The sequence below is a fragment of the Notamacropus eugenii genome, chromosome 2 (genome assembly GCF_028372415.1).
Source record: "Notamacropus eugenii isolate mMacEug1 chromosome 2, mMacEug1.pri_v2, whole genome shotgun sequence".
Taxonomy (NCBI): domain Eukaryota; kingdom Metazoa; phylum Chordata; class Mammalia; order Diprotodontia; family Macropodidae; genus Notamacropus; species Notamacropus eugenii.
This window is the reverse complement of record NC_092873.1, coordinates 48705077-48718880: the sequence shown is the minus strand read 5'-3', so window position 1 is coordinate 48718880 and position 13804 is coordinate 48705077. Positions and strand designations below refer to the sequence as shown.

Genomic DNA, 13804 nt, shown 5'->3' with positions numbered 1-13804 from the left:
TCCCAAATTAGTCATGTTAAAAACATGGATGGGAAATGGGATGGGAGAGGAGAAGAGAGGGTTAAATTTCTTAAGAGATCAGACTCAGCAAGTATCATCAAGCCCCATAGAAACTACATTCACCCACAACCACTTGTAAGGTGCTAATTACAAAGCAGTCTTCTCCCTCCATTAAAGCCAGCCTCCTGGGATTCAGTAACCCTTTGATAACCAGTTGCCATATTCAATTCCACTCAACTACCACTTATTAAATGTTTCCTGTGTGCCAAATGCTAGGAATGCCTACCCTCCTGGGGCTTACATGATATCCAATGTTCTTAAAACCAGAAGAGATGTAAACCAGAGACTAGTGCCTATCAAAGTAGGTTTGACTTTCTTTGATTGGACTAATCAGAGGCCAATCTGCAAATCAATGAGTATCTACGAGGACTGTGACTCAGTGTGTGGGAGCAGAGCCATACATAGATATACCCACCTATGTGACATAACCCTTCATTCCACTATAGCTCCCTACCACTTCCCATTCTTGTCCTACTCCATGAAAGTCACAAATTGACTAAAGGGAACTAAATATTCCTAAGAATTCTTCACAGGCTGAGGTCCTGATGTAGAAAACAGCAGTAGGGAATGAGGTCACCCTAAGAGGAACTAGGCCAAGTACTGCAGAAATATGGAACCCTCATTCCAGACATGACATCTCTGTCTCTGCTTACTGTGGCCAATGATTTGGGGTTTTTTGGTGGCCACATCATGGGTGTCACACTCTTAACTTATATTTAGTTTTCAGTCTTCTAAGTCTCCTAGCTCTTTTCACATTAACTATTGGTTAGTTGTTCCTATCCCTCTTGTACTTTTCCAATTGATTTTTTAACCCCACGTGGGACTTTACATTTATGTCTATTCAATGACATATTTATTATTAGACCTCTTAATTTCCCAGCCAGCTGCACTCCTCTGGATATCTCTATCCTACTCCTCTGCCTGGTATCTACTCTTCTCCCCTACCCCTGTTTTTCATATTCCTTATATCCATGTTTCACATTAGAATGGGAGCTTCTTGAAGGCAAGAGCTGTCTTTTTGTTTCTCTTGTGTTTCCAGTGTTTAGCACCTTGCAGGCCATAGGAAGTACTTAGCAGATGCTCTGTGGACTAGATTTGGCTGAGTATTCATAGGTTTTAGGATTGTAGATTCTGATCCAGAAAGGAGGCTGGAAGTGATTTAGCCAAGCTCTCTCATTTGAAAAAAGAAGAAGGTCCTAAGTCAGCTGGTTGCAGAACTGGGAATCAAACCTGGGCCAAGCCTGGCAAGATCCTTTCCAATTTGGACTGGATCATCCAGGGTCTGAGCTCTCTCCTTCCCAGTTTGGTATCAGCTGTAGATTGTAGAAATGGAACACCAATAATTTTTTTCATTGACGAAAAATATCCAATAGCATAAGACCAAGATCCTTGAGTCCTTCTGCTGGAGTCATCTCCCTCTCCTAGATGACATCAATCCATTCATGAATATCTTTCAGGACTGGGCCTTTTAGGGCAGCTAAGTACTGGGCCCAGAGTCAGGAAGACCTGACTCTGAGTTCACAACTAACCTCAGTTATTAGCTTTATGACCCTGGGCAAGTCACTTACTCCTATTTGCCTCAGTTTCCTTATCTGTAAAATGAGCTGGAGAAGGAAATGGTAAACCACTTCATTATCTCTGCCAAGAAAACCCCAAATGGGGTCAGAAGAGTCAGAAGTAACTGAAACACTTGAACAAAAACTGGTCACTCAACTAATTCTGAATATGCCTTATGGTACTATCTGCCAACCCATAACTCCAGCTAGATCATAAAAGTAGCAAGAAAAACTTTTTCAAATGCTTTGATAAAAGCTAGATATATTATACCTATAAACTTCTCCTGATCTGCCTGTTTAGCAATCCTGACCAAAAAAAAAAAAAAGAAAATTAAATTACCCTGAAATAATTTATTTTTTTTAAAGTTTCATTGATGGCTTTTGCTTTTTTATCCATCATTTCTAGATATAAATTCTTCCCTTCACCCCTCCCCATCTCACCTTGAACTCTACCTTGTAACAAAGAAAAAGTGCCCTGACTGATAGTGTGCAACATTCTATACCTATAGCCCCTCTCTCTTACAAGAGATGGGAAGTGTTTTTCATCACCTATTCTCAAGGACCATGGTTGGTCATTATATCAGAATTCTGCTTTGCTCAGGGTTCTTTCCATTTTCATTATTATAGTTACTGTGGATCCTGTCTTCCTGGTTTTTCCACTCACTTCATTCTGTCAGTTCCTGCTTGGCATGACCTATTTTTGATGAGCTCACCATGTGGATTCTTCATGATCACTGCTTTCTTTTTGAAATGTTCACTAGCCATCCCTTTAACATTACAGCCTCAAATCTTTCCAAGGATGGAACTCAAGCTCACTGAGCATCACCCTTTTTGTCAACATCTATGCATCTCCAGTCGTATAAAACCTCTCCTGGATTCTGAGATCACCTATAGAGGCTTAGCAGTTACTTCACAGATTTCTTTCAACTCCTGAAGATTTAGTTCATCCTAGCCTGGTGATTTGGACTCACAAAGAGCAGTCAGGGGCAGAGAGCCCAGACATAGGAGCATTGAACTATATCTCCCTGAGTTGTAGGTGTTGGTCAAGGAAGAGCGAGGTGCAGAGGGGAGAGCACAAGAGTTGAAGTCAGGAGATCTACATTAAACTCTCACCTCAAATGTTCACTATGTGACCCCTGAAACGTTACTTAGCATCTCTAGACCTCAGTTTATTTATCTGTAAAATGAAGGGGCTAGTTGGGTGGTCTCTGAGCCCCCTTCTAGCTCTAATCTCCAGTCCTGTGATTTCATTTCCCTGAGTCTCAGTTTCCTCATTTGTCAGAGGAGGGAGTTGGCCTCTGAGGCCCTTTCTGGCTCAAGATCTAGGGTCCTTTGATCCTATGGGAGTTCCCCTGTACAAATGCAATCCCAGGTCCATGCCAAAAAAACCCACACCAAACAAATGTGGGCTATTATTACTGAGTTGCTTTAACTGTGTGCCTCCGTTTTCTCATCTGTAAAGTTAGGATAATGACAGCTACAGGACCTGCATCACCGGCAAGGCATGAGACTCTAATGAGATAAAGGTTGTGAGCCACTTTGCAAATGAGCCTTAACTATGATGATGATAATTATAACGTAATTTGGAAGCTGGGAAACATCGTGGCTGCTGCAGAAAGATCACCTCTTCCCCCAACCCTCCATTTACAAGCGAAATGGGAGAAGTAGCAGTTAGGACTTGAACCCATGTCTTCTGACCCTGAATCCAGTGGCCCTTCCAGTCAGTCCCAGTGCCTCTCAGACCAGAACCAGATACCCGCCATGTTGTGCTTGCAGCTGGGAGAGGGAGCAGCTATGGAGGATGAGAGAGTTTTCTCCAGTCTGTCACCTTGGAAGCTTCCAATTTTAACTCCTTGGGAACTAAGGGGAACAGTGGGTCAAGTGCTAAATGTGGAGTCAAGAAAACCTGAGTTCAAATCTTGCTGCAGATACTTAGCTGAGTGGCCCTGGGCAGTTCACTTAACCCCTCCATGCCTCAGTTTCCCCATCTATTAAATGAGACTTAAAATAGCACCTAAGGACTGTTGTAAGAATCAAATGAGATAATACAAACCTTAAAGCTCTGTACCAATTCTTTAGTTCTTTAATGATAGGGACTAGACTTGAGATTTCAGTAGCAGAAGGAACTCAGTCTTACCAATGAAGGTTGGCCCCTTCATTTCAATTTATAATCTGAAAGAGCTGCCCAGACTACCGAGTGGTTCAGTGCCTTACCCAAGGTCAGACAGCCAGTGTGTGTCAAAGGCAAGCCTTGAACTCAGTTGACTGATTTTTCTCACTCAATAGCTGTTGACACTTTAATATTTCTATACTGAGGAAAGTACCCTCCAAATTTTCTGTCCTGGAGTAAAGTCCCAGTTGCTCTACCCTAGTTACTGGTTTCCTAAGACTGGGAGGGGAAAGTGTACACATTAACAGCACAGATAACTGACTTCTCCTAGTTCACAATTTAACCCAGCCTGGTCTTCACCCCATTTTTTGGGAACCAATTGGCCCATCCCAAAGACCCAGACAAATGGGTCTTCCCATCCCCAGCCCTTTTACTTTGTAACAGTTTAACCCACCTAACCCCCAAAATCTCCTTTGGTTTTAAGAGATCTATCCACCCAACCCTGCTTCTCCTGTGCTCTCCCTCCCGACCTGCCTGACTTAGTGGTAGTTCATCCCCTGGCCAGTAAGTTTCCTCCAACTGAGAGAATAAGATTCTCCACTTGATGCCAGGAAACCTTGTGGTGATGACTCCCCAGCAGTCAGAATTTGGGGAACAAGAAATAGTGTGAGTTTATCCTTCAGTCTAAAGGGAAGCTTTATTAGTCACATCTCGGAAAAACACATTCATGTAAATCCCCCAAAGTGTTTCACTGATTGCTTAATGAGCCAGGTAGACAGTGGCAAGAATGTGGTGGAAAGAGCCCTGACTGTGAGCCCCCCAAATCCTAGGTCTGCTGCTCAATAGCTGTGACCTTAGGCAAGTCAGTTTCTTTCTCTGGGCCTCAGTTTCCTCATCTGTAAAATGAATTGAACTAGATGGTCCCTAAGCTCATTCTGTCTTCCTGGGAAGGATCTGAAAGTCCTTCCAACCCTAATCAAAATTCTGGAATGATTGCCCTAGCCTTCACCTTCATTCCCACTCCTGTTAAGCCCTAATCTGAACTCCAGGCTCCATTCCTAGCTACTCTCTAGCACTAAATAAAACCTCAGTGTGAAACACACTGAAAGAGAGAGAGGGATGCTGGGGGAAATTATCGTGATGTGGGAAAAGAAATACATCGATAAAAACATCCAAACCCACACACACTGAATATGAAGTCAGAGGACAAAGTGTCAGATCCCAGCTCTTGCCTTTTTCACTGTCTTCACCTCCCTGGGCCTCAGTTCCCTCATCTGAAGAATGGGGCAATTAGACTGAATTATCTCTAAGTGGAAATTGTCCTGAGATTCGGTTCTGGAGTTTAGGACTGGATTCAATAATGTCTTTTTAAAAACATTACCCTTTTCTTTGTCTTTGTTGTAAGGGGTGGCCCATTGGGGAAGAGAGAGAGAGGCATGAATGTCACTGCCCTGTTCAGTAGCCCATAACAACACCCTGAATCCCATAACCCCATGCTTCCTTCTGTGCTGGAGACACAGTGCTAGGCACTTGAGATGCAAAGATGAAAAATAAAAGGACCATCCCTCAGGGAGCTTAGCTTCTACAGAGGGCTGTAGAAGTGGGGAGGTGGAGGGAGAGAGAAAAAAAAAATGTTCACTATTAGATAAGTGTGTTGCAAGGGAGGGAGGGAGGGAGAGGAAGGAAATAACTGGACAAGGGGGCCTTAGGAAACTTAAGAAGCAGCAATTTATTACTCACTGGGAGAATCAGGGCAAGCTTCCTGGAGGAAGTGGTATCTGAATCTTAAAGGAAGCTGTCATCTAAGAGGGAGAAGCGAGGAGGAACAGGGAACTCTAGGAACAGAGGGCCCATCTGCAAAAGCTGGGAAGCCAGAGACAGCATGCTGATTTCAGAGAGTATCCATCTCATGGACCAGCTGGCCTAGAATGTGGACTGTCTGATGGGGGTCCTCTTTGAGCCAGATAATGGCAAACCTGGAATGACAGACTAGTTGATATTTTCTCCTAGAGACTCTTTAAAGGAGGGGAATATTTTTAAAGGCAACACCTTTCCAGAAATAAACACAGGAAGGCATTTCCTCTTGTGGAGAAGGTTTGGGATCCCTGTCTTTGGGACTCCTTTGTCAGGAGGCTCGTGGGCCTTCCCTGCCAAAAGCTTCCATTTCAGGGGACTGGATCCAGGCCTCTTGAGCCGCTGTGTGCCTTACTAGTAAAAGCAGGAGGGGAGGAGGGGTGGAAGGAGATGTGGGAGAGAAGGGGAATGTGCCTGTATTCTGCCTGGAAACTCAAGCCATCTGCTTCTCACCCCTGTCATTACTCCACCCCCACGCCTGAACCCCAGCCAAATCTGGGGATCTGGGCCTGGAGATCCAAGGGCTGGGCGATTAATGCACTTGAGGTGTCACTGGCAAATCCTTGGCAGGCAGAGAAGACCCAGCTAGACAGTGGTTCGTGTGAAAAAGGCCCCTAAGGTCTTAAAGGACGCCTGGCTCCCAGTGAGTCACCAGTAGGACATGGCTGCCCAAAATGCTAATGACATCAGACACTGGAGCAAGGCTGGGAGCAAACTTTGGAGGGCTTTCAGTGCCCGGCTCAGGAGTCTGCTTTTCTGTAGGGAGAACCGAATTGTGGGGGAAGGGGAGAACAAAGGGACCTGGCAGACCTGGCCCGGTGAGAAGATGCTTTTGGTACCAATGGGAAAGGGCGATGGGCAAAAGGAAAGATGCAAGGCAGGAAGGTCAGGGATGAAGGTTAGCCTCATTTCTGGCAATCAGCAAACACTTAGTAGATGCCTACTACATACCAAGGCTCTAATTTCTTTCCATCAGCAAGCGCTGAGTAAGTGCCTACCGACTATGTGCCTGGCCCTATACTAGGGGTTGTGGAAGCAGAGACAGAATGAAACTATCCCTCCTCTCAAAAGGCTTCTAGTCTCACAGGGCAGAAAACATACACAGATAATTAGTATGTACAGAAGAAATTCATGCAGAATAAACCCTTCCATAGGTCTGTGATTTCATCAGTTCAGAATGGTCCCAGCCCAGGCAGATCACAATCCATGTGGCCCAGTGGCTAAAGCACCAGGCCTGGAAACGGGAAGATTTGAGATCAGATTCAACCTCAGATGCTTCCTAACTGTAGTGCCCTGGGCAAGTCACTTAACTCAATGTCCCAGATTTCTCAGCTGTAAAAATGGGTGTCACAAGGACACCAGCTTCCCAGGGTCTTTGTGAGAATTAAATGAGATACTTGGAAAGTGCTTTGCAAACCTTAAAAAAAAAAAAGCACCATTTAAATGCTAGCTGTTATTATCATACAAAATAATCCGGATTTTAAGAATACTTTGAAGGACCAAGCTGAGTCAATTCAACACTTCTTTTAATCCATATGTAACTAGTTTTTCATGCAAGCTTCATGAAGTTGTGGTTGTATGGTGACAAAGGCAAAAAAAAAAAAGATAGCAGGTAAAAATTTTCTTTCAAGGTAAAATTATATCTACTTATAATTCTTTGTATTTGAAGTGGATGTGGACAGAAAGGAGAATTAAATTTCAATTATTTTATTAAATTAACATTCTTAAATAATTGAAATATTTCATTTTAAGTAGTAAGTAATTATAGTTATCAGATCAAATTATTTTATTAAAATGTATTTTTACTCCATTTTAATTTTTTTTTCAATGGTATCACTTGCCTTGCCTGGTCCTTCTGGTGTTGATACAAGATCGTTAGGGAGGAGGAGGAGGACCTGAGTCACTGTAGATTGGGCCTGATGCTGGGAATATTCTCTGCCAATGTAGATCTACCCTTTTCGGCAATTTTAGTCTTAGAGGGTGACCTTAGGCTCTGAGACGCCCCCAGTAGAAGAGAAGACTCAAAACCAGTACTTACAAAGAGCACTTGAAAGAAACTAGAATATTTATCCTAGAGAAGACAAGATTTAGCAGAGGGGATGCAATCTCTGTCTTCAAATGTTTGAAAGACTGTCACAGGGGAGAGGAACTAGGCTTGCTTTGCTTGACCCCAAAGAAAAGAAAGCAGTTACAGAGAAAGCCCTAAGTGAGAGGGGAGGCCTTGGGAGATACCCTGGTCCCTTCACTGAAGGTCTACAAACAGGGTTGTTGTGAGAACCAAATAAGTTAACGTATACATGAAGCACTTTGCAAATCTTAGAGCACTCTACAAATAGCTATTATGTATATTATATTATTAATTATATTGCTAATATATAGCTATTTGTATTATTATTATTCAAAGAGAGGCTGGATGGCCCTCTGTCTGGAGTGTCTGATCCAGACAGCTTTTATTTCAATGCCCCTGCACTACTGTCCTTCTCACACCAACCAAACATAGGTTCAGTAAGACTGGGCTTTCTCCCTTGAATGGTTTTTAATTCCTCCTTTGTGAATTCCTGTTGTCTGTATGAAGAAAAGTGCCCTATCCCAGGAGTTCTTCATCTGGGGCCTGGAAACTTGTTTTCTTAATATGTTGATAATAATATTTCAATAAAATTGGTTTCCTGTGCCATCCAATCTGTTTTATTTTCATGATTCTGCAAAGGAAGTGGTCAGACTCCCACCCTATTGAATCGATCCTACCAGGAAGGACCTGATTAAGGTGCTTCTAGGAGGAGAAAGCCTGGATGGGTTGAAATCTGTATTAAGAAAGGGAATATCCACCTTTATGAGTCAGATCAGGAATCCATTGAAATGTTGAATCCTGGGAATGGTGAGGAAGGATCCTGGGGGCCTCCCTTGGTGCTTTCTAAACCCCTCAGTGGACAAGTTCCTGATTATCCTTTAATCATGGGCTCATGGAGTTCAAACTGGAAGGGATTTCATTTTAGAGAGGAGGAAACTGAGACCAGGGGTAGTTAAGTGACTCACACAAGTAGTCAGTGTCAGAACTTGAAGCCCTGTGTATCATACTTCCTTCACGGATTCTGTCTTCTTCCCCTCCTCTTCCATCTTCTTTCCATCATCATCATCATCAAACTCTACACCTGTTGGTGCTTTTAGATCCATCCTTTTACAGGAGTCTTACAACAGCCTTGGGAGGTGGTCAGGCCAGGCATTCCCATTTACAGATGAGGAAATGAAGGCCCACAGAAGTTAGTGGCTAGCCCAGAACTACACAGCGAAGCCAACACTTGAACCTAGCTCTTCTGACTCTACATCTAATAGATTCTTAGTATCTGGTTAGGAAGAAAGACAGGCAGGAAGGTTCTAGCCCTGAGCAAAATTAGGATGGCAGGGGAAATTTATCTGTTGTTCCCCCCCACACACACACAGTGGGAATCTACTTGGGTGCTCATTCTCCCCCAAAAATTAGTTAATTGACTAGCAGAAAAGGGAACAATAAATATATTCACACTGAAATTTAAACAAAAAGACAAAATAGATTATCCTTCCCAGAGGTGTTTGTAAATAATGGAGAAAGATATTCAGTTGCCCCTGCTTCATGACTCCATTGGGGTTTTCTTTGCAGAGATACTGGAGTGGTTTGCCATTTCCTTCTCATTTGACAGATGAGGAAACTGAGGAAAACAGGGTTAAGTGACTTGTCCAGGATCACACAACTATTAAGTATCTGAAGCAGGGTCTGAACTCAGTTCTTCTTGACTCCAGATCAGGCACTCTACCCACAGCACCACCTAGCTGCCCTAGAGGTAGATGACCTTAAGCCAAAGGAATTAATCTCCAATGATAAAAATTTCAGGGATCACCAGAGTCTGTGAAAGAGTTACTAGGTGAAGAAGAGGAAATAAGGCTTTCCCTAAAATAGCACCACATGGCAGCTGCTTACAGGCAAGTCCAGTGCTGATTGTCTGGCATTGTCAAGAATCTATAGAGGTCTATTCTAACTGTTTGGGAACCTGTTTATAGACTCACTCTGTCTCTTATGGAAGTGGATACTTTCTCCCTGCCATGTCAAGTAGGACATTCTTGTCTCCAGTAATATCTCACACCATCCAGAACACAGCAAAGAACTAACAAAATAGATGTCATTTTGAGTGAGGACTCAATCCCTCACTCATAGCCAGTTAGCTTTTACTTTATACCAAGTGCTAACAAACTTGCTTTGATGACATCCAAACCCATAGTAGATTAGAAGAAGGAAGTGGAACTACTAAAGGTAGTTACACTGAGACCAGCAAAAAGCAAGAATTAGTATCCGGTAGTAGAAAGAGCGCTAATTGTGGAGTTAAAGGACCCAGGTCTCAATGCTACATTTGTGGCCTATGGCAAAGTCACTTTTCTCTGAACTCAAGGAGTTTCCTTATGTAAAATGAGAGCGTTAAACTGGCCTAAGGCCCCTTCCTATTGTCCCCATAAGCTGGCAGTGAGGAAAGAAATGGAGAAGTCATCCAAGCAAACACAAGGACTCAAAGTCTTGTCCAGGCCAGGCCTGGTATCATACAGTCCATACGTGTCAGAGACAGGACTTAAACTAAGCTTTTAAGTTCCAAGGCCAACTCTATCCATTTGACTCTACTTGCTGCCTCTTGGATTCAATCATTCAAGCCACAATGTGACATATTTTCATTAAGTGCTTACTATGTGGAGAGCTATAAGCTCTAGAGGAGATACCATTGTAAATATGGCAGGTTCTGGCTTCATGAAGCTTATCCCCTAGCAGAGGAATATGTGTGTAGTAGAACAATGGTGAGTAAGGCCATAGAGAGGCTCTCACAACCTTAAGGACAGAATAAGCCCAAAGGGTATCACTGTAAGAATCTTTCAGTAAAGCACCTACTGTATGCAGGGTACTCTGGTAGGGATTGGAGGGCAGGCGAACAAAATTTACACAAACAGGATCCCTGCCTTCAAGGAGAGGAAGCTTAGTCCAGAAGGAGAATCAATCGGTCAGCACTTATTATGTCCCTACTGTGAGCCAGGCACTGAGTATATACATAGAATTGAATGAAATGATCTATTTGCAATATGCATACATTCTCTTGGAAGACACAATGCGGACATATATAAGTACATACAGAGAAAATACAGAGAATAAACCTGATAAATAAAAGGTAGTTGGGGAGGGTGAGCAGCTCATTGGCTCAGTGAGTAGAATGCCTGGCCTGAAGACAGGAAAACCTGAATTCAAAACCAGCCTCAGACGTTTACTAGCTGTATGATCCTGGGGCAAGTTATTTCACCTTGTTTACCTTGGTTTCCTCATCTGTAAAATGAGCCGGAGAAGGAAATGGCAAACTGCTCCAGTATCTCTGCCAAGAAAAACCCAAATGGGGTCATGAAGAGTTGGCCATGACTAAAAAGCAACTGAACAACAAGGCAGGGAGAGGGGAGGCCCCAGTAGTTGGGATCTGAGAAGGCTTCATGAGTTGGCACTTGAGCTGTGTCTTGAACTAAGAAGGGGATTGTACCAAATGGAGATGACGAAGGAGTACGTTCCAGGTGGAGGGGACAATCATTGCAAGTTATGGAGACAGAAGATAAAGTGTCTTGGGCCAGAACAGAAAGTCTAGCTTGGTGGGATTACAAAGTTCAGAGGAGAAGTAACAGCCAATGAGTCTAGAACAATAGGTGGGTCCAGACTGTGTAGGGCTTTAAAAGTGAGCAGAAGTTTGTCTTCTGTTCTAGAGGCAATAGATAGCCGCTGGAGTTGATATTGAGTGGGGAAATGATATGGTGCTTTAAGGAAAAATCCCTTTGGTGACTCCATGGAGGATGGATGAGAGAAGGGAGAGCTGTAAGGGAGGCAGACCACTGAGGAAACACCAGCACAGAGACACTCTGTGATAAATGTCTATTGGAGTATCACAAAACTGGGGACAATGTGAAGTCTGAGGGCAGAGATCATTACAGTAGGTGGAGCAGGAATACAGGATCCAGGAAGATTTCCTGGAGCTGGAAATGAGGATATAAGGATAATGTCAGATATGGGAATTGGTAAGACCAAAAAATATGATATGAAAGCATGGACTTTGTATGGGGGATAGGAAAGAGTCCGGGAATTGTAGCACAAGACAGGATTGCAAAGATAGGAGGATGCCAGATTGTGAAGGACTTAAATACCAGAGTAGAGAGTCTGGGCTTTGCTTGGAAGGCACTAGGGAGCCACTAAAGATTTTTAAACAAGGAGCGAAGTCCATGCATAAGAGGAATATTTGACTTCTCCATAAAGAATGATTTTGAGGGGCCAGAGAGTAGAGAGAAGTCTGGTTGGGAAGCTGTTGCTATAGGCGAAGGTATTAGTATCCAACTCAAGGAGAAATGAATCCCTGCTGATACACATTGACTTAGAAAACCACAAATTAACATTACCTGTGTTGTATTTTTATCTCTATTTTTTTCATTTCCCAATTACATTTTTGTCTGGTTCTGGTGGCAGGTTGGACACCTCTGGGCTAAGGGACTGGAAATGAGGCCACATCTAGAGTGTTGGCACTGGGAATAGAGAGGCGGGGGCCAAAGTGAGAGAGGTTAAAGACACCATACCAGGAGGACCTGGCAACTGAGATATAGTAGGTGTGAGAGGTGAGGGGGAGGAAAAGCCAATTATATCCCCAACGTGCTAAACAGAAAGATGGGGTGAATGATGATGCCACAGGCAAAACCAAGGAAGTCAGGGGGAGCAAGATTTGTGGCAGAGATGAAGAACTCTGCTTTGCACATGTTGGCTTCCCATTGCAGGACATCCAAGTGAAATTTTCCTGCATAGAACTGGACATCTCGGTCTAGAGGTCAGGGCTGTTACTTATTTCATCAGAAAGACTTAAAGCATTGAGTTTTTTTTCTTTTAAAATCTGTGTTATAAGAGATGAGCCACTAAAGAAGAGAGAGGTCAGGGAGATAGAAATAAAAGTAATATAAAAGTATGAATAAGATTTTTAAAAAAAATGTTTACTAAGGTACATCATTCACCAAGGTAGAAAAATGTGGGCGTATTATAGCAAATTTTGAAAGTGAAAAAAAAAGGTTCCTGAGCTTGAAAGATTAGGTCCTTAAATTCAGGGATCTAAAGGGTCACATGTGACCTCGAGGCTACAGCTTCCCCACCCCTGGATTAGGGACTCCCAATCACTCCATTCCCAAGGAAGGGTTTTGGCTAGCCAAGGCTTCCTATGCATCTGGAGCTTGAGAAGGTATGGTCAAGTGAGCAGTAAGAGAACTCAGTATCACAAAAACCCAGTGCAGTAAACTGAGGTGCTTCATAAATGCTTTTGGATTGATTGATCTCACAGGAGGCTATGTGGCTAGTATGGAGGCTACATTGGAAGGTCTGTCCTTACCAAGGGGCATAGTCTCTTGATCTTGACCTTAACCTCTGCCCCTACAGGTGAGGCTCTGGGCCTGAATCGCCCTGTTCTCGTCCCTTACAAGCTGATCCGGGACAACCCCGATGCCGTAGAGGTCACAGGCCTGCCAGATGATATCCCTTTTAGGAACCCCAACACTTATGACATCCACCGGCTGGAGAAGATTCTGAAGGCTCGGGAGCACGTCCGGATGGTCATCCTCAGTCAGCTGCAGTAAGTAGCCCTGGCCCCCATCCCTGGAGGTCCCCAGAAAGCTGGGGAAGAGCCAACTGGGAAAAGGGCTCTGGGATTTGCATGCATTTATTTGCATGTCATTTGCATAAGCAGACTGTACAGTTTGTAGTTCCCAAGGTAAAATATAGTATTGTTCTCTTATCAGTTTTCACTTATCCCTCCCTCCTGGAATATCTCCATTCTCTACCTTGATCTCTCCTTTGTAACTTCCTTCACTCCCCCTTAAATCATCTTTATGATGAGTGATATGGGCTCCCCCTACACCCCTCAATTAGAATGAGCCAAGCTCTTCCTCTCTTGATGTCTCCCTCAGTCCCTCTGGCAAAGTACTTCCTACCCCTTTGTTGTTTTTACCCAGACTGCAATTTATTTGCTTAAAGGAAACTTCCATATGAGGAAACTCTCTCTACCTATGCAGGTCAGCACCTGCTCTGAAATTCTAGTGAATTAAATTTTCCCTTCCCTTAGTACTAGAGAAGAAATGGAGTACAATGGGAAAAACATGGACCCTCTGGAGTCAGGGGGACTAAGGCCCTTTCCTAGGGCCTCTTCTCTATCAA

At 43.5% G+C, this 13804-nt stretch overlaps 1 protein-coding gene across 5 annotated transcripts in view; it reads left to right on the top strand.

Moving 5' to 3' along the window:
• The window catches only part of GTF2IRD1 (GTF2I repeat domain containing 1), a 220665-nt gene that overhangs the window by 196800 nt on the left and 10061 nt on the right, over positions 1–13804 (top strand). For all 5 annotated transcript variants that reach the window (XM_072640170.1, XM_072640171.1, XM_072640169.1 and 2 more), the window contains one exon: positions 13031–13223. In XM_072640170.1, the coding sequence (XP_072496271.1) occupies positions 13031–13223 (193 nt within the window). The remainder of the gene's footprint in view (positions 1–13030; positions 13224–13804) is intronic.